General features: G+C 40.7%; 1 protein-coding gene across 4 annotated transcripts in view; it reads left to right on the forward strand.

Moving 5' to 3' along the window:
* Positions 1-18,782, forward strand: part of BICD1 (BICD cargo adaptor 1) — a 184,727-nt gene that overhangs the window by 88,892 nt on the left and 77,053 nt on the right. For all 4 annotated transcript variants that reach the window (XM_054220429.1, XM_054220392.1, XM_054220411.1 and 1 more), the window contains exon 2: positions 4,324-4,536. In XM_054220429.1, the coding sequence (XP_054076404.1) occupies positions 4,324-4,536 (213 nt within the window). The remainder of the gene's footprint in view (positions 1-4,323; positions 4,537-18,782) is intronic.

The following is an 18,782-nucleotide window of genomic DNA, read 5'->3' on the forward strand; positions in this document are numbered from 1 at the left end:
ATGTTGTTTGGAGCAATTGTATTTTTCTATTGCTGTTCTACAACTCTGTGCCCATTTTGTTCACTGCATTATTTATTTCATGCCAGTTTGCTTCCGACACTGGAATTTCCATCTGGGGTTATTTAGAGTTCAATTGCAAATGGCCTTTTCCTCAAAAGTTACGCCTTTCTCCCCGATCAGGCTGACCTCTTACCTGTGCATGCCACCGTTGCCATCTTTTATCATGCACTCAAACAAATATTGATCCTCGTTTTAGCGTTCTCAAAGTTCAAATTTTAAGACACCCCTAAAAAGTCACGATACTGCTATACATTTCTCAGGTCTCAGAATACATATACAGCGCTTAATGGCACCTTGTTTCTCAGCTTTTATGACCAACTTACAAAAAGGTACCTCCTAACTCAGTCAACAGCACCCTTTGAAGCAAAGTCTTGAGAGAAGTGATGGCACTAGTATAAGGTGAAATTTAGACTGCTCTCTGTCAGGACAGTCTTTGTAGCTGACTTGAGGTATTGCCCCTGCCCTGGGAGGGGGTTTCTCAAGGGAATAGAAGCCATAAAGGGCTATACAGCCCCCTCTGAGTCCTGGTTTGAATTTGGAAGATTTGGTGCCTTGTCAGAGAAGCTCTGCTATTTGATTGCTGAAACTAAGAGCCACCAAGGGACCAGAAGTGTTTTCTGAGTGGTTTTAACGGGCAGTCACAGCAAGCAAGGCAGCACCACACTGACAAGAGCTGCAGTAATTAACTAATACGTCTGCAAGATACAGGACAGCACCCATCCAAAATGGTAACATAGAAACAATGCAAACGAGTCAGTTGGGCACCATTCCCACAGTTACAACCACAGTTCTTTGCCTCTGCAGTTACTTCTTCATGGCTAGGTCAGAGAATTCCATAGCCTATGTTGATGTACGTGTTCTAATCTAGTTGAAAAGCATGGAAGAGTCTGGCTCTGCTTTTGCCATCCTGGCATCACCTGAAATTTGGTTTAGGGAGAAGCTGGTGTGGTACTAATATAGGTGACAAAGTATTTTTAGGCAGGAACAGCATCTCTCCAGGAGCCAAACTATATACCTTTGCTGTAAATATCTGACCAAAATATTGATTTCTTCAAGGGTGAGCACAGGGAACATCTGCTCTGTGTTTGCACAGAACTTCTCCCTTGGTGTCACATGTTATCAAAGGAAAGCTATTTCCATAGCAGGCTGGTGTTTTTCCCATTTCCATACCATAAGATACGCTCAGCAAACCAGTTTGTATCTGACAGTTGACCCAAATGCAAGTGAACTTTCATTAGAAAGAATGTTTGCCACCTTCTCATGTTTTGAGCTTCATCTGCTGTTTCTGCCTTCAACACCTGATGCCAATGCCAGTTGCATCCAATTCTCACATATGAATGTTTATGTTTGTGCCAAATGCCCTTCCAGTTTGTATCTTGTCCATCACTGGCTCTCATCAGTACGGCTTTCAAGCTCCTGGGGAACCTTTGGACTCTTTCCTGTCCAACGTGTTCCAGGAGGTAACTGTGAAGGCTGAAGTGGGCTGTTCCAGCTCTCCCAGGCTGCAGCCTGTTCGTGCTGCTGGCTGAGCCTGGGCGTTCGTGCGAAGCAGTGGTGTGAGGTGCGTTGTCACGTCCACGCTTGGAAACCAGGAGTTGTTGGAAGACAACTGCTGTGCCTGTTATAAAGTTAGTTGACCGGAAAAGTTTTTCAAGTCAAGTGACTTTTCCCACTGTAGGGATGGCTTCAGTCAAATAAGTGAGCATAGTTAATCGAAATATTTCTGTCATAGCAAGGTTATAAGGTTTTATAAATAAGTAAACGTATTAAGAAAATTATTAAAACATAAAATCAAAATAGAATACCTGTCTACTAGCTGGTGTGTATGTATGGGTTAATTTAAAAGTGATCAATCTGATGGAAGGCCTTAAGTGGGCATGTCTGGAAAGTTTAAACTTCTTGGTATTCTATACAGGGCATGAAATACAGAAGCAGGACTTCTTGCTTGTTTTTTAATTAAAAGGCATCTCGCGTTCCTCTCCTTGTTACATGGATCTGCATAATTTCCATCTATATGGAAAGAGACTTATGCTTCCCTTATATCCTTCCCCTGATTTTTAACATACTGATAGCAGTTTAAGAAAGAAAATGACTAGTATAATATAGAGTAATGTTCAAATCTGGTTTCATAGGAAAAAATGTTTAATTTTCTCTGACATTTTCTGTTGTCATAGGTACAAGGAAATGTTAAGTGTGCAGTAATTTTCTGTTACGCTACGCACCCTCCCCGAAATCTGCATCCATGGCCATCCTCAAACATCACACGTGTTAAAATGCACCCTCAAAGTACCTTTGAGGAAAATATAGTGTGTACCTGGAAGGCCGTCATCACTGTGTACTGGTGTTTACCGACAGTGCTTTAACTATAGCTCTCTAGTAGACAGGGCTCCAGCTCCCATTCTTCATGAAGTTCTCCAGCCCTGTCAGTCCTACCTGCTGCTCTGCTGTGTTTTGATTTTTCCTCTGGATATGTGACCTTTACATTTGTCTTGTAGGGCCTCTATTGCGCTGGTGCTTTTTGCTTAGTCTCAAATTAGGAACAGTGAACCATTGAATATAAGTATATGTAGAGTAAGATATAATTTATTAGCAGTGTTCCTGAAACAGTCGTCTTAGATCCACAGATATAGTGACTGAATCAGTGCTTAACAGTTTCATTAAATTGGATTTCTTGTTATTTGGAAAATCCTATCCGGCAAGTTGCTGATGCTTGCTATTTCAGTAACTCGCAGTCTTTTGAGAAGACAGCTGGGTTAATACATTATTGAATATTTTTAGAATCCTTTAATGCTGAGTTCACAGGATTCTCTAAGTGAAGTAGACTTAAAAGCTAAAAAGTTTTTGAACAGGGTTTTGCTTTGAAGTTTCTAAGAGGCTGCTTCAGTCCTAGTGCCAGTAAAACTTAGAACATGTTCTGAAAAGCTATAAATACTGGCAGTAAAACAATGGGTTTCATTTGGCAAGTAATTCTGTCGATGGGAAGGCAAAGCAGGCCACTGCTTACAGCGGGTGCAAATACCGCTCTGCTTTGTGGTTTCATAGGACTGGGTAGAAATTAGGCCTTTGGGGAGAATTTCCCACTGAAAGTGCATATATTACCATGATTTATAATTCTCCTATATTGGGGAAAAAAATTACAACTAGTGGTCTTTCAAGACGCTCTTTCGAACACACTCTCTTTGAATTAAGATATAGGAGAGAGCTTTTGCCTGTGTTAGGCTAAATGTTTTTAACATTGGAGGCCTTGTTTTGGCTTTTTCCAGAATTAGGCCATGTAATTTTCAACCAAGTCTATTTTTAAAGGTAATACAAACAAAACAGGTTTTGCTTTTGTTTTACTTTACAATAATTATTTTATTACCGTTATATTTTATTTTTATATTATTTTGTGTTATTACATTATTTTTTATGTTATTATATTGTTGCAGGGTTTTCCCCTCTGTCTTTCATTGATAAATGATATCTCCATCACTTCCACTGTTGTGGCTTGTACTTTGCTTTATTCCAGGTTGCTTCAGAGCCGTCCAAAATAACATCAGAAATTATCACTGAGAAATACTGCCTTATTAAGCTAGCAACAAGAAGAGGAAGAGAATCACTCAAAATTACCTATATAATTAGAAACTTCTTGAATACTTAAATATTGTTTCTTTTCAGTAGAAGCAGAAAACACTGAGTACAAATGAGATGAAGGGGCTGTTAAAGTCCATGTTTGGCTTACCAGCGGTGTAGATGGCCACTGCTTGATACTCAGCTCATTTATCTTTCTTTCAAGTTATGGGAAGCTCTTATCCATAACATGGAGTCAGCTCCTATAATAAAAGAATATTAAAAGTGGAAAGCAATTTAGAAAGATTTGTCAGCTATTTATGCTCTTTAAAACGAAGCAAACCGCGTGTTTATTTTGCAGAACTGGAGAAGAAAGGAATGGACGAATTATCAGCTGGCCTCATGCAGGAGACCTAAACACTGGTGCTAATTAATGGCTAGTTAGAAGAGCACCATCTTGATCTCAGTGGAGGTCGCCTGGACAGAGGCCATAAATGCATACTGCAAACGAGAACAGCTTCAAGATGCTTCACTTCAGCTAAATGAGATGGTGGCCCTCAGCTGCTAGGAAGCTGCTAAGGCAGTATTTATTAGGTCAGAGTTTGGGACTCTCAGATCTATTGAATTCCCGCTGGCTATACATCTGCTCGTTATTGTTGATAATTTTTCTAGGCCTTCAGTAGTTTTATACTGTGCGCTGTTTTCCTCTTGCAGGCATTCGGACAGTCCTTCTCAATTCACCGCAAAGTGGCTGAAGATGGTGAAACACGTGAAGAGACTCTCCTCCAGGAGTCTGCATCAAAAGAAGCTTATTACCTTGGGAAGATTTTGGAGATGCAGAACGAGCTGAAGCAGAGCAGGGCGGTGGTCACCAACGTTCAGGCAGAGAATGAGAGACTCACTGCTATTGTCCAAGATTTGAAAGAGGTAAATGGGGGTGTGCAAGGAGCAAGGGAGGTGAATTTTCTTGGAGTATCGTGGATGGCGTGGTTCGGAGTCATGAAAATACTACAAGAAGTAAAAACGCTCACCTACCTTTCTGTGATCATCCCAGAAACCACCTGGCCTGAGAGGGCTGCAATTTAGAAAGGAAAAAAATGTAGCTTTTCTAAATTTTTAAAAAACAACAAAAAACCCAAATATAATAAAATCCAATTCAGGAAGCTATAATTTCCAAAGTACTCTTAGCATTCGCATTGTATTTTATAGGGCCTACATATAAGTGAATTTAACGCAAACACATTTTCTGCACACTTCTGATTCATCAAGCTCCTCTTTCTCAACATTCACATCATTTCTCAGGTATTCTAGATTGGCTGGGGTCAGGTAGAGGTTTCACCAGTTCTCTTCTACTGTAGAGCAAAATTAAAATGCACGCTCATGTTTAGAAAATGGGCAGTAAGGAAGTCAAATGTAGTTATTGGCTATGTGGCACACAGTTGTTATTGATTAACTTCAGTGGAGAAATTAGTAATATTTAATAAGTTGTAATTTTTCCTTTAAATTTGGAAATTTAGAGAGAAGATTTTTTACTTGCTGTTGCTTCAGTATTCCAGGTAGTGGGGTACTGAACTAATTTTACTAGTTTATTCTTTCCATGTTGATGGTTAGTTTGCACAGTCCATGTAACGAAGCTTGTAACATGATTGTACACCAGATGAAGGTGACTCTGTTTCCCTCATCTTTACTACCAAACTGGCTCTTGCTCATGTTCTCATAGACTCACTAAGATGTGTGCATTCCACCACTCTGTCCAGTACTAATTGTGGCGAAATGGAGGATAAGGAATGCTGACTCTCAAGACCCCCCATCACCTGTCCTGGGTTCCTTATAGATTTGTGACCATGTGCTTGTTTTGATTGTGCCTTTTGTGCCCATATCTATTGAAATCTTCTGCCTCTCCAGCTTGTCCCACTCCTGTGAGTCATTGTGCAGCACTGCTGATCTATTTGTTCCTCTCTAGTCTCCTGCCCTGGGCATAGGCTGGTTTTGCAATCTCAGTGTCAGAAGTTGCACGTGAGTCTACTGTGATCTTGATGGCCTGTTCATCGAGGTGCCTTCAGTGCATACTTTTCTTTTATCCCTCTGCCATTTCTTCTAGTGCTTTCACGCACACGTTTATACCTCATTCATACCAGTCTGACTGTTTCTCTTACAAACCCCTAGAGATTCAGTTTTCTAAGCAGAATAACTACACACAAAGGAAGGCAGCACTTGGAAGTAACCCCACATCTTCCCTGCTTTCCCCAGAAATGCCTCGACCTAGGGTCTCTCCCCAGTGTCCAGCTGCTGGAAGAGATCTTTCCTAGGTGATTCTGCAAAAAAGCTGCGTTCATGTGAATTCAACAAATTAACAAATTTATCGTGTTTACTGTAGCTGAGTGGAGTGGCATCCTTTTAACCTATAAAAACTGCTGGGATGGAGTCTCCCTGGGCCTGGGTCCTTTACTGCCATTGAACGTTCTTATTTAATGGTTTCACTGAACTTGCCCATAATACAAGTGAGGTTTCAGTAAGAAGTAAATATATGCTATTTATTCACAAGATCCAAATGAAATACATGATTGTAATTGCTGTTGCAGTAGTTAACAAAAAAAAAATAATCAATTTTATATCTACTCATCCTAAAAGCTTCTTGGGTAGCAGGCAACCAGCTACTGACACACCTACCTATTTGGTTAAAGATTGCAGGCAAGCAGAGTCCTGATGACTTGGGGTTCAGTCACAGATGAACAACCAAGTTAAAGAAAACACACATTTGTCTTTTGTACTTAATTCCTTCCTCTGGGGTCTCCTTGGGATTCCTTCAAATGCAAAGCTCCCTTCCATTGTCTATCATGATTATTGATCTGTAAGTTACTCAGGAGGCAGCTTCAGTACCTGTCCTCCCTAGAATATTGATTGTCCTCATTTATTTGGAGATAATAGTAACCCTTAGTGTGAGACCAGCTGCAATTATTTCCTGTTCTAATGCTAAATAGAAACAAGCCAAAGTAGTTAATTGGAGTGCAAGAAAAGAATTTACTTGAATAAAAATAATGCTGATAAACTGTGTGTTATTATTAAGATGATATTGGACCCTGAGTATAAAGTCCTTGATTACGTTGAACTCTTATTTTGTGGAACTAGAATCAATGTATTTAAACATAAATGGGATTAGTGCGGTCAGTTCATAACCAAGCTTACACCAGACACTATTATGATTAATTACTTGAATATAATAAAAGATAGAGGGTGATTGACGCCTACCTCAGGCTGTTAGGGATCTTGTCACACTGAATTACACGGGTATTTCACCTTGTGCTGAAAGGTGTCTCGCCCTTATACCCAGCTCAGTATACCTTGATCCAAACATATAAATCCTAAAGCAGCAATGTCCAAGTGTCTGCAGAAATGAGATGGCCTTTTATTGTAAGCATTTATGAACTTTGTCTGCTTGGTTCTGTGTACTGCTGATAGGAAAAGGCAGACTTGGCTTACTACAAATCTTGACAATCACGAAGGTGGAAAAGCCCCATTTTTTAAAAATTGAATGTCTGGTACATTTTGGGGTAAAGACAGTTATTAGAAGCTGCCACAGGTAGATTGCTACAATGAGGAAATCATTTGTCTCTTTGAAAATCTAGTTGGAGAAAAAAAATGGAAGAAAAAAGGATGGTCTTTGTCAGCAACTGTACTGAGTGATGTAAAGATAGATTCTGGATGTAAGTTACTTTAATGTATGCTGTCTCTTCCCCTCCCTGCTTCACTCCGCCAAGAGAATATGCTTTATACTTGTTTTTTAAACCCTACTGAAATATCTTGTAAGCTAAACCAAAAACTATTCACGTCTTTCACCTTCAGACTTAATACAAAAGGTTTGAAAAACTGCTGTGTGGTTCTGGAAATGGTGTTTTTGCATAGATGACAAGTTTATGGTATTTTATCCATACACTCAGTCCCTTATGATACTGAAGACTGATGGCTAGGTTTTCAAAATGTGACCACTGTTATTGGTACCACATCCCTAAATAACACAGTCGGTGCTTCTCCATTCTGTCGTGGGAGTTCTCCTCCAAATATGTTCTGCTTTCTGAATTTGCACAGAAATCCATAGTCATATGAATGTGTATGAGCATTTTGTGAAGCATCAGAATACTCTTGCATGAATGCTGATGACTTTTAGGAATCTTGGGAATTCCATCGCCCCAGAGTTTAAAAATTCATGTATTTTTGCAAGTATCTGCCGTATAGTCACAGCTGATGTCTGCAGGGCAGCTTGACCTGGATCTCTCTTGCTATAAAAGTGAATATATCAGGCTCAGGTCTCTGGAGATTATGCATCTCAGTCTGGGAAAGCAAACAAACTGATTTCAATGCTCATCACGAGAAAAAGACGTATTTGTTTCACCCTGATGGTGAAGGATGAACCAGGAATCTCCGTACACAGGTGGCTTTCTAGATTCATGTTAAAATTATCAAAACAGTAAAACACTGGCAGCATTATTTTTGATGTAATAAAATCCTCAGAGTTTTGGATAGGAATACTATTAACTATCATCTAACTAAATAAAGTATACATTTTCGAAAGCAGGTAGCCGTTTTCATCCTTTTCTCCCACCAAGACATCAGACTGGGAATGTAGAAAGTTATTTGGAGATACTTAAAAGTGCTGTAATCTAAACCAAAAAAATACACTGATCTTAAAACTGAGGCCAGAGAGAGAATTTTTTAGCAGAGACCAGATTTTGTGTATGTTACGCATCACAGTTTATGGTAGATGGCTCTCTGTGTGGAGAGATCAGTATGGTTATTAGCTCATTTAACCTTTTCTAACCGCATACGAATTGCCTGCCTTCATTATAAATGTTTAAAAAAAATACTCTTTTAAAAACATATTTTAAAAATTCAATCTTTTATAATTTTCTAATTCTCTGGTGTTTTTTTTTTTTCCTATTTAAAAACACTTGGATTACTTATAGTCGGGAGATGAGTGACTGGTTCTTCCATTTGTGCCCCTGAAAAATCTTTCCTTATGATAACCATAAGCACTTTATAGATGGATAGAGAAGATGAAATCATTACCTTGAGAAATTGATAACTGACAAAGGTGGTTACGCAAGCACAGATAAGCCAGCTCAGAAGTTGGAGCAGAAAGTTCTTGTGATGAGATCAAATTTCTCCTTCATGAGGAGGCTGAATGCCTTGGAGCTGGGCATGTGACTCAAAACAGGTGGCAACTGGAGGGGGAAGAGCATGAAGCAAAGAGGGGAAGCAGGTGAAAGCATAGAAAATGGAGATGAAAGATGATGGCACAGTTTGAGTTTTGTAGGTGTTATGAGACTAGATTAGGAGTTGTTTGAAGTGGGTAGATGAATGCTTTTGTGTCTGACGGTGGCAGGTATGGGTCAGCTTTTTCTTGCCAGCAAGATTAGTGAGAAGGAAGAGGAATAACATAGGAAAGTCAGGAAGCAAAGGGTTAAAACTCATAGGCCATGCTACTAAGCGTTACTGCAGCAGCTGCTGGGATTGCAGAAAGAAATCTGCACCTGGGTACCTGCAGTCCAGGAGATAACAGATGAACGGGGAGGTTTATGTGATGGCAATGTTAATGGGCCCTGGCAACAGCAGCACACACCTGGGCTTCCAGAGGGGAAAAACAGGGATGAGGGCAGTGGAAAAGTGGGTGGGGAGAAAAATACAAATTGCTCAGGCATTATGTGCTGAAACAAGGTGAAAAAAAAAATCTAGGATGAAGTTGTGCAGCCACGCTGCCCTTGAAGTCAATAGCTAAACTTTTATTCACTTCATCAGTACGAAGATCTTGTACTTCATGCTAATCAGGGAACATATGGGTGTGATAGCCTGCACTTTTTTTGAGGGGAACCTATGTATGATGCACGGCGTGAGCACTTGTGCTGAGTGAATAATTATAAGAAGTTTTACTGATAGTTATGGCCATTTCAGAAGTGCAGCCTATTCAGAAATGCTAAGAGGCCATGTCTGCATTCTGAAAATACAGGAGAAATGGAAAAAATTTACAAGCATTGTGTTCAAGTTGACTCTTATCTAAAAAAAATACTATTAAGAACTGGTATTTCTATATTAAATATACCTTCAAGCAATTCCTAACTGGCTATTTCCTATTAAGAAATTACAATTTCTCAGTCTGAAGAGTTAGGGTTTTTTCTCATTTTTAACAACTCAGAGTAAAGCCTGAAAATTTGAAATGTGAATATTATCTAGTGTAAACTAGATTCTGCTTCTGCTGACCAATTTCGTGTTCTTGTTTTGTTGCGCTAGGGTTAAATTGTAACAGGATTTGGGTATATAGTGCTTCCTATTTAATGGAGGATGTAGTTAGATGCAAAACTGAGATCCTTAATACATTCAATTGTTACCCGCTCCTGGAGTGTCCTACAGTTGTTATCAAAGCATATCCTCAAAGTGGTCAGTAGTAATTAAAGTTGAGAAGCCGTGTGCGTATTCTCACAGATAATGAGGATTCTATCCTTGATTCTGTCAAGGATGAATTAACGAAAGAACTCCTAATCAAGAAAAGCAAGTATTGTTGTTATTCTTGAGGAGGAACATATGAGCATATGGACTTTGAAAATGCTACATGTTTTGAAAAGTTTAGTCAACTTGGCAGAATAGTGAAGATTTTGAGTGTCCTAAGCTGAACTACCTTCATTACAATACTAAAAAGAACACCCATAGGTCAAGAAGATCCTAGCCCAGGTGAAGAGCATTCCCCTGAGCATGCATAGTAGCTATAACTTGATTGTGCAACCATATGTAAATTACTAATTAATCAAATATAGGTAGGAGGCACTACTATGATAATGATGTTGTAAAACGTGTATATAAACCATGTGGAGAGTCGCGTTTGGTGTGCTTGACTGGTCGGAAACCATCAAGCACCCAGCCTACTGCAACTCTTAAGTAAATAATCAATGTCTCGTCCTGGCATGTAAGATTGGCTGTTGCGCACCGGGTAACGAATACAATTTTTTGGACAACAGTTGTTCGGTGCTTGAGTTTCCACCTGTAAAATTTTCTGCCCATGTAAAAGTCTGTTTCCAGATGCATTCAGGAACACCTCTGATTTGGAGTGAGGTCTGTTACTACGCTGTTGTTGGATATTGAGCACTTCTGTACATGCTATTGGGATCCTCCAAGGAGATGTTTCTGTAGCTGACCTCATCTCCTAGTGATGTCCTTCCACTCTTTGGTTCTGTGATTGTGGCAAGGTTTGGGGGTCCATTTTTTTCTCTGCCTGAGGGATTATGAATCCACTTCTCCCTCTGAAGAATGTGCCGTAGCAGTCAGTTGGCAGGCTCTTCATTTCTTCAGATGAAGCTGTTCCCCTTTGTTGGGGAATAGTTAGAATTTTGTGGGTCAGGGAGAGGGAAAGTGAGCAAGCTCATAAGAATGACTGTAGCCTAAAGGCTAAGCCACTCAGCTGGGAACAGGGAACTAGTTCTAGTCCCTATTTCAATTAATGTTTAATAAGAAATACTTAAATATTAATTGGGGCAGAGACCAGAACCCCAGTCTCTCCTCTGAGGTGACAGCCCTCAGAAAAGGCTGTCTTCATCTCTCAGAGAGCGTGTGGTCTTCAGCCTGGATCTCCCATGGCTAGTGGTTTGACTATTGATCTCTTGGAGGGAGGTAGCTCCAGGTTACTGAGTAAGGTAACTTACTCTGTGTTGAAGAAAGATGGAAAAGGTAAGTCCAGGAGAGGAATCACTGCTATGAACCATGTACAGGTACCTTTTAACAGCTTGGCCATAGTGACAAAGCTCTCTTAGAGGGTAGCGAGCTCTCTTCAATATTATTAGCTTGCTTCCCCTTTCAGTTGTCTGACTTTCTTCGTGCGTAGAATAGGGAACATGTGATTGTGCTGTGATGATTATGCTAGACAGTGGAGTGATTTAAGTAACTGCAGCGTTGACTATGACAATGCATGCAGCATCCTTCCATGATCTCCCCCTCCCTCACGGTGTTGTCCTGTGCTTCATGATGGCTGCATCAACAGACTTGCCCCACTAAATCTACTGAACAATGGAAGTTTCTTTCGGCATTTCCACTGATTAAATAAAGCCTGTGTTATAAATATATTTATCTTCTTACTAACAGTATGGTGGTACTTGCAACAATAGCTTCATTTCCAGAGGGAGAATAAGTAAGGAAATATGGTGAAGTATTCAGAGTGGCCATTGGTAATGGTGTCTTCATCTTAATGTACCTTCATGCAAGCACTGCTTTTTGACAAGAAGCTGTAGGAATGTGATGCCAGAGCAGCCCACGGAGATGACTGAGGGACGTCAGAGCTGCCTGAGAAAAAAGGTGCAGCCGAGGCATGATAAAGAGATGACAGAACTGTTCCTCTTGTCAGGAGAGTTCTGTCATCGCAATTGAGGGTAGTATTAGCACAGTCACTCTAATTGACTATATTTACATTCCTTTGTTGTGCAAGTTTCCTTCAACTGGCTAGAACTGGCTTTGAATTAGGCTTAGAATGTAAATTCGTTACTTTGCCCCCTGGGAGATGTTTTTATTTTGTCTCTCCTGTTTTTAGAAAAGCCTGCTGAAGGAAGATTTTCCAGCTTGCTGGTGCCTAGCCACCCTCATAAATTTTTCTCCCTACTTTGCTGACAGTGCTAATGGGTGGGTTTTTTTGTCTTGAGAGGCTGAAAAGTTTGCTAAAAATGCGTTGTTTCCTTCTGCTTTCAGGAAAAGTTTTGAGATTGACCTTAATCTTAGTTATCATGTAACAGCATAATGTTCTGTAACATGGGGAATTTTATTAGATGTTGCTGACCTGCTTCAAATGAAACTCTGGTGTATACTTGTGTCTTATCTGGACCTCTTTAAAAACACGTTAAGTTTCCGTAAGCTGTCAGGTGTTAATGGTTTTCCTGTGGAGGCACTTAACTTGTCTGTGCTTTACCTAGACTGGAGAGAGCTGCAGGACGTCTAGGGGCTTTAACTTCAACAGGGTGGAGGGTGACCCTGTCCTTGCTCCAAATTCCTGACCTCTTGACAGGGTCTCTGGAAAATCAGCAGTGCATGTTTGTAAGGGAGGGCCACCGGTGGGCCATCATTGGATTGACTGCAAGTGGTGCCCTTCACTATCACTGCAGGCCATGCCTCTAACCCACATTCTGTTTTTTCTTTTTGACACTTACACACACATTTCCATTCATCCTGTATTCGCATCAGTCTCACTGTTTCTTCTACGAGCGCCCACATCTGCTCACTTCAGAGTGATGTAGACCAAGGTGTAATCCCTGTAGAAGAGGTCCACTGCAGAGTTTCTCCTAACAGGCAGTGAAGGTTGTGTGCGGATGGCTTTGGTGACTGTTGTCATCACTGCCTGTGGCAGGAAAAGATAGCAGTAGACCAACTGAAATGTAAAACCTGGCTTTGCGACGTGAGGTTGTCTGGAAGGTACAAAACTGGGGAGGTCATCATCAATGGTGTTTGCTGACAAAGATTATTTTTTTTACTAATTTCCACATCTCTTGTACAGCGGTTTTGTGAGGGTGTTATTTTGTAGGGTTAGATACTGATGCTTGTTAAATGGTTTTCTCTGCCCTCTGCGTTTACTTTCCCTGTTCACCGAACTTTACTTCTGAAAAGAAACAAAATGGCTTTCGTTATGTCTTGGAGACAGAAAAATAAAGCAAGCCGTGACTTGTAATCCTACCAAATCTCTCCTCATGCGGTGAAAAAGATAGATATACTAGTAACTGATACAGTCTATCTGTCAAAAAAAGAGCTTTGCGTATAGGTCCTGTCCAGCGTAGACTGCTTCTCAGTGCCCTTATTAACAGATAAAGGCTTCATTAAAAATCTGTCATTCAACTCCATCTACTACTTAGTTACCACCAAATGCTTTTTTGTGGTTCTTGTTTCGCACATTGATCAACAAACCACTCGCTCCTGCAGGTGAAACTAGAGGTGGCCATGTAAGATTCACCCTTTTATTTCCTAAAATATAGTTTATAATCCTAAATTGCTATAATCCAATAATTGCTCATAAAATGATGGTATTCCTAAGTATCAACTGTAATAGAATAGGAAGGTCAACAGTTCAGGATAAATCCATTTTGTTGTGGCACTGTTTTCTCAGGGTAATTGTCAGCTCCTTGTTCTGCTGTTCTCGCCCTCGAATATACCCACAAGCTACCAAAAGCAGCTTTGGTTGGTTGTGTTTCCTGTTAATGAGCCCGGAACAATGACTTGGGATGCAAACTTGTGATCTGACACATGCATGACACTGTTTTCTTTGGCAAAGTTCAGGCATTTAGCTCTGCTGTGAATAACAGAGTCAAACAATGGACAGTGGGGAGGTCAAAAAAAGGCCAGGAGGGATAATGGAGCATAACCAAGAGACTGTTGCATAAATACACAGTGCCTTATTATAAACACTCAAATTCCCAGCCCCTTCTTTCAGAAAGGGTCCTTTGCAGGGCCTCAAATAGAAAATGAAAGAGTGTGTACTCTCAGCTGCACTCCGTAATCTCTAGGCAGTAATTAATCAAATCGGGGATCTGGCAGTGCTTGTTCTTACATAAGATCTGTGAAGTAATGACCCCTTATTTGCGCTAAGGTAGAGTTTCAAAGCCCTTTATATACACCCCTGTACAAGGGGTATTCAGCCTGGAGAAGAGAAGGCTCCGGGGAGACCTTTACAGTGGCCTTCCAGTACCTGAAGGGGGCCTACAAGAAAGCTGGGGAGGGTCTGTTTGCAAGGGCATGTAGCAATAGGATGAGGGGCAATGGTTTTAAACTAGAGCAGGGTAGGTTTAGATTAGACATTAGGATGAAGTTCTTTGCAATGAGGGTGATGAGACACTGGCACAGGTTGCCCAGAGAGGTGGTGGAGGCCCCATCCCTGAACGCATTCAAGGCCAGGCTTGATGAGGCTCTGAGCAGCCTGATCTAGTTGAAGATGTCCCTGCTTATTGCCATGGGGTTGGACTAGATGACCTTTAAAGGTCCCTTCCAACCCAACACATTCTATGATTCTATGAAGGTGTGGTATACCTTCATAGGTGGTATACCACCATGCTGTGGAGGTATACCTGGATTTAAAGAGGAATGAGACAAATGTCATGGAGGATGGGGCCCTCAGTGCTTCTTATATGTGGAGCTCCAGGCCCAGCAACCAGCTCAGAAGGTTTCTCAGGGAACACAGGGGACTGGGATGGGATGCCGGGGAAAGCATCGTCATATAATGTCCCTGTTCCTTGGGTGTTACCCACCTGTGAATGTCCGCTGCTGGAGGCAGGGTATTGGACTAGCAGCTCTCTGAACTGAGAAAATACGAGTTTTGTGTGGGCTCTACTTTTTTCTAAAATGCATAACTTTGCTGACTTGTTTTTGTTTCTAGATGAGGAAGCCCTCATAAGAACTGCTTGTGCTGACTCAGTCTTTTCAGGATTAATTTGCTGGTTAAGAATAACTTGGGCTTTTGTCTATTCAAGTGGTGTGGATTAAGACGGGTTTTGGCAGTGCTGGGATTAGCTGCGCTGCCAATTTTTAAAGAATCGTTGCAATGTGATCTGGACTCTGAGGAGTAGGAGCCCAGCAGCTGGGCTGGCTTGTGCTTTGTGACTTCATTCATTTGCCTGGGATTAAGCGGGAAGGGAAGAATACCCTGGGCGCCAGACTTACTCTGAAGCTCAAGTCCAAAAGCTTAAGCACTCTTCCAGATAAAGGAGAGACATAACAAGGAGAAGAAGAAAGTTTTGCTGAGAGTCCTCGCTGCCTGAGTGCATAAGCAAGTAAAGCCTAAGTTTCAGCGACACGTTGTCACTGATAAAGAATATTAAACAAAGAATGAAAATAAGTTTTTCTGTCCCTGTTTCAATTAGTTCCCTTTGATTTTTAAAAATATCCTGAGCAGGCTCCAATATAAAAAATGAGGAGGGGAAAAAAAAAAAAAAAAAAAAAGAGTTAAAGCTTCTCTGAGATACTGATGCTGTTCTTCCCGGTCATTCAGTGTTAGAATGTGCCTGGTAATTGTTGAATGTTTTATGCCTTCAGGACTCATTGGGGTTACAGAACAGTAATCTTGATGTATTCCCAGTTGTCAGTACAGAACCAGTGAGGTCATATTTCTCTTCTCCTGGGAGTCCCCGTGTGCGTTGTAGCTGTGCCTGACTTTACCTTCTGTTGTTGACTTTATCCTGTTCTTTGCCTATGGGTGCATCACTGCCTATTTTCCTAACCTGCTCCCTCCTAAACTTTTGACACTACTCGTGATTAAGCAGTGCAGAACTCGGGCACCCAAGAGTCATTGATTCAGAGATGAGACCCACCAAACAAAACTGCAAAACCTAACTATCTCTTCTGATGCTGTGATTAGTACTCGGACCTTGAGAGAAACTCATGCATGCTGATGACACGTGGACAATAATTATCAGCCAGGGTACTTGAGCTTCCACTTCTGTTCTTATTTGTTCTAAAACCTCATTTATTTTCAGTTTATTTTTTCTTGTCCTTTAATCACTGCTGATTTCTTTATAAGGGTTTCTCCTGGGATTTACTAGGTAATTTTGGGAAATGGAATCTACCTTTTCCTAGGGAAATGTCTTAGATACCAAGGCACAGAACATTGCTGGTGACCTGAACCCAGACGTGGATGATTTGTTAGGTGCGATCAGAGTGAGACTGAGCATGACGCCTCTAATCCATACCTCTGGATACTTAGCAATTAGCAAAAATTTCCTTTGCCAAAAAACCCAACAAACAAATAAAAAGGAAGAAGCCACATAGAATCAAAACCTATGAAACCCTGAGAGATATGAGAAAGGAGAAGTCTTTGGGGTTTGTAGTTTTGTGCTCTGTAGGATGGCATCCTCTCATTGGGCTTCATTCAGCTTATACCTTACAAACTGGTCTGCTCTGTGTGGCGATGTGATGCCATCCTTGAGTATGATCCTCTGTGGAGTAGGCTCTCTTCAATTCCCTCTTCTGCCTCAAAACCCCAAACTGATTACCAGTTTGGCACTGGTATGAAATCGTTAGTAAGTTCTTGGCTCCCATCATCCGTGTTCATTGTGCTTTCTGCAACAAGCTCTGTTCTCAAGGGGAAAAATATAAGAGGAAGATGACAGGACGGTGAACAGCAAGAAACCCAAATATGCCACCTCTTTTTCTCCCTTTGCCCTTATTACAATATATGAGACAAGCTGGTTATTTTTAGTTATTCTCAACAGTCAGTGCCAGTCAGCATCCAGGAGGAGGGCAGTGAGTCAGGCAGAGGTCAGACAGTGTTATCACCCTTTCATTGTGATGGTCAAATCCACTTTTAAGCTTCAGGATTGAGAGAAATGAACTTTTGCTGGCAAATGTTTTAAATGTGTACGTGCAGATGCTCATACACAATCAGAGCTTGTCTGCTCCTGTGAAGTTATTGTTCAAAAAAAACCCCATCAAATAGGTAGGACTAGATATGTGTGCAATTTTTGTCTTCACTGCTCATTCATTCTGCCTGTGTAGTCTTTCCTCTCCTTCTGAAGCACATTACGTTGGCTCTTTCAGCCAAACGTGCCTTGAAGGCATCATCATAGAGACGTGATTTTTCACTTCAGTGAAATGGTCAGGATGTCTGTTCTGATGCTGTCTGTGAACTATACGTGGAGAATCACCATGGCATTACAGTGTCAGCTTCAGAGTGAGGTGGGTTAAAAAGTGGGCCATTTCCCATCAGTCACGTGTACCTAGTAATGAAAATGGGACGCAAAAGCGATGCTGTTCACAAATGCAATACTGTGAGTTGTGGCTAATGATACAGGGTAGTTTACATTTGTTGCTCATATTCCCTTGTGTCTCATTTTCCCAAGTGAAGTAGAAACACAACAGCCGTGAGAAGGTACCAGATTCTGGTCTGTGCTTAGTAGCTGTACATGATTAAAATAGCAAGGGCAAAATTCTGGTCAATGTGGAGAAAGGAGAGTGATTCTTTCCCAAGCAGCTTCTGTCAACTGGTGTTTCATGTGCATTGACTATCTGCCCCTCCCAAATGAGGCATGCACAGATCTGCAGACAGATAAGCAGTGAAGAAAAAGTAAAAAATCTAAATAGGTATAGACAGGGGTTTGTTGTCGAGTAACTAGGAATATATTAATGAAATAAATACAATATTATGGCCTCTATCAAGTCAGCAACAAGGATCCATAAACTCACTCTGCCTTGGTTTGCTCCAAAAATCTGAGAGAAAAAGGACGGCCTTGGTTTGTTGTCCAAGACTTCAAACGCAATGAGGAAGAAGGATCGAGTCTGCAGACCCCTTTGCAAGATGTCAGAAAAGAAGTTCCAATTCACAAAGACATCTAAGCATGTTTTGAAGCAGAAGCATAAAAGGTATCTAAGAAAGCCTATGGATAAGCTTATTCATGATACTTTCAGACCTGCTCATAGGCACTCTATAGAACTGGTGCTCGCCTTGTTTTGGCAGCAATTCTCATAAGCATTTTAGCGTGCAGTAAATTGTTAAGCAGGTAAGAAGTAGCTATAGGTGTAGATTTATGCGATCAGTGTGTTTTTTGACATTAATTTTATTGTGGATCAGAATATTTTTGGTTTTGAGGGTAGGAGGTGCAGCTAGTTTTTATACAGCTTGGTTTGCCCATGCTCTGTAAATGTCAGTGATGATTTGAAGTCAGTCCCTCCTTGACAACATTCATGTATTAGATTTTTACATTGTTTTATATTTTTATCCCTTGCAAATGCTTTTAAAAAGCCAGTTATGAATTTTCCATTACCACTTTTCTTGCCCTCTAAAACCTATGAATGACTCTTCCTCCTAACCTGACTACACAATTTCTCCTCACCAAATTTGTTATGAGATGGAGCTATACACCAGAGCCATAACTCTGTTTTAAAATTAATCACTTTAAGGTTCAATTTCATTTATAGCCTATAAATTCCTAATAGAGTTTAAAAATACTATTATATTGTTAGTCCACTTGAAATTGTATTAACATCTTCAAAGGAAAGAAATAATGACGTTGCGTGTTCTGAAGTTTAAAAAGTGAAAAAGTTTTAGAGCTCCAGGAAGGAAAAAAGCCCTTTGTGGATCTGGAAACTTAAAGAAAGAAACACACAACCCTGCTGGTGTTTCTGTTTAGAAAATCCTCCTCCTTTCAGCAATTTATCAATAGTAATAAGCTCTT

Source organism: Rissa tridactyla, chromosome 1 (assembly GCF_028500815.1).
Source record: "Rissa tridactyla isolate bRisTri1 chromosome 1, bRisTri1.patW.cur.20221130, whole genome shotgun sequence".
NCBI classification, from domain to species: Eukaryota; Metazoa; Chordata; class Aves; order Charadriiformes; family Laridae; genus Rissa; species Rissa tridactyla.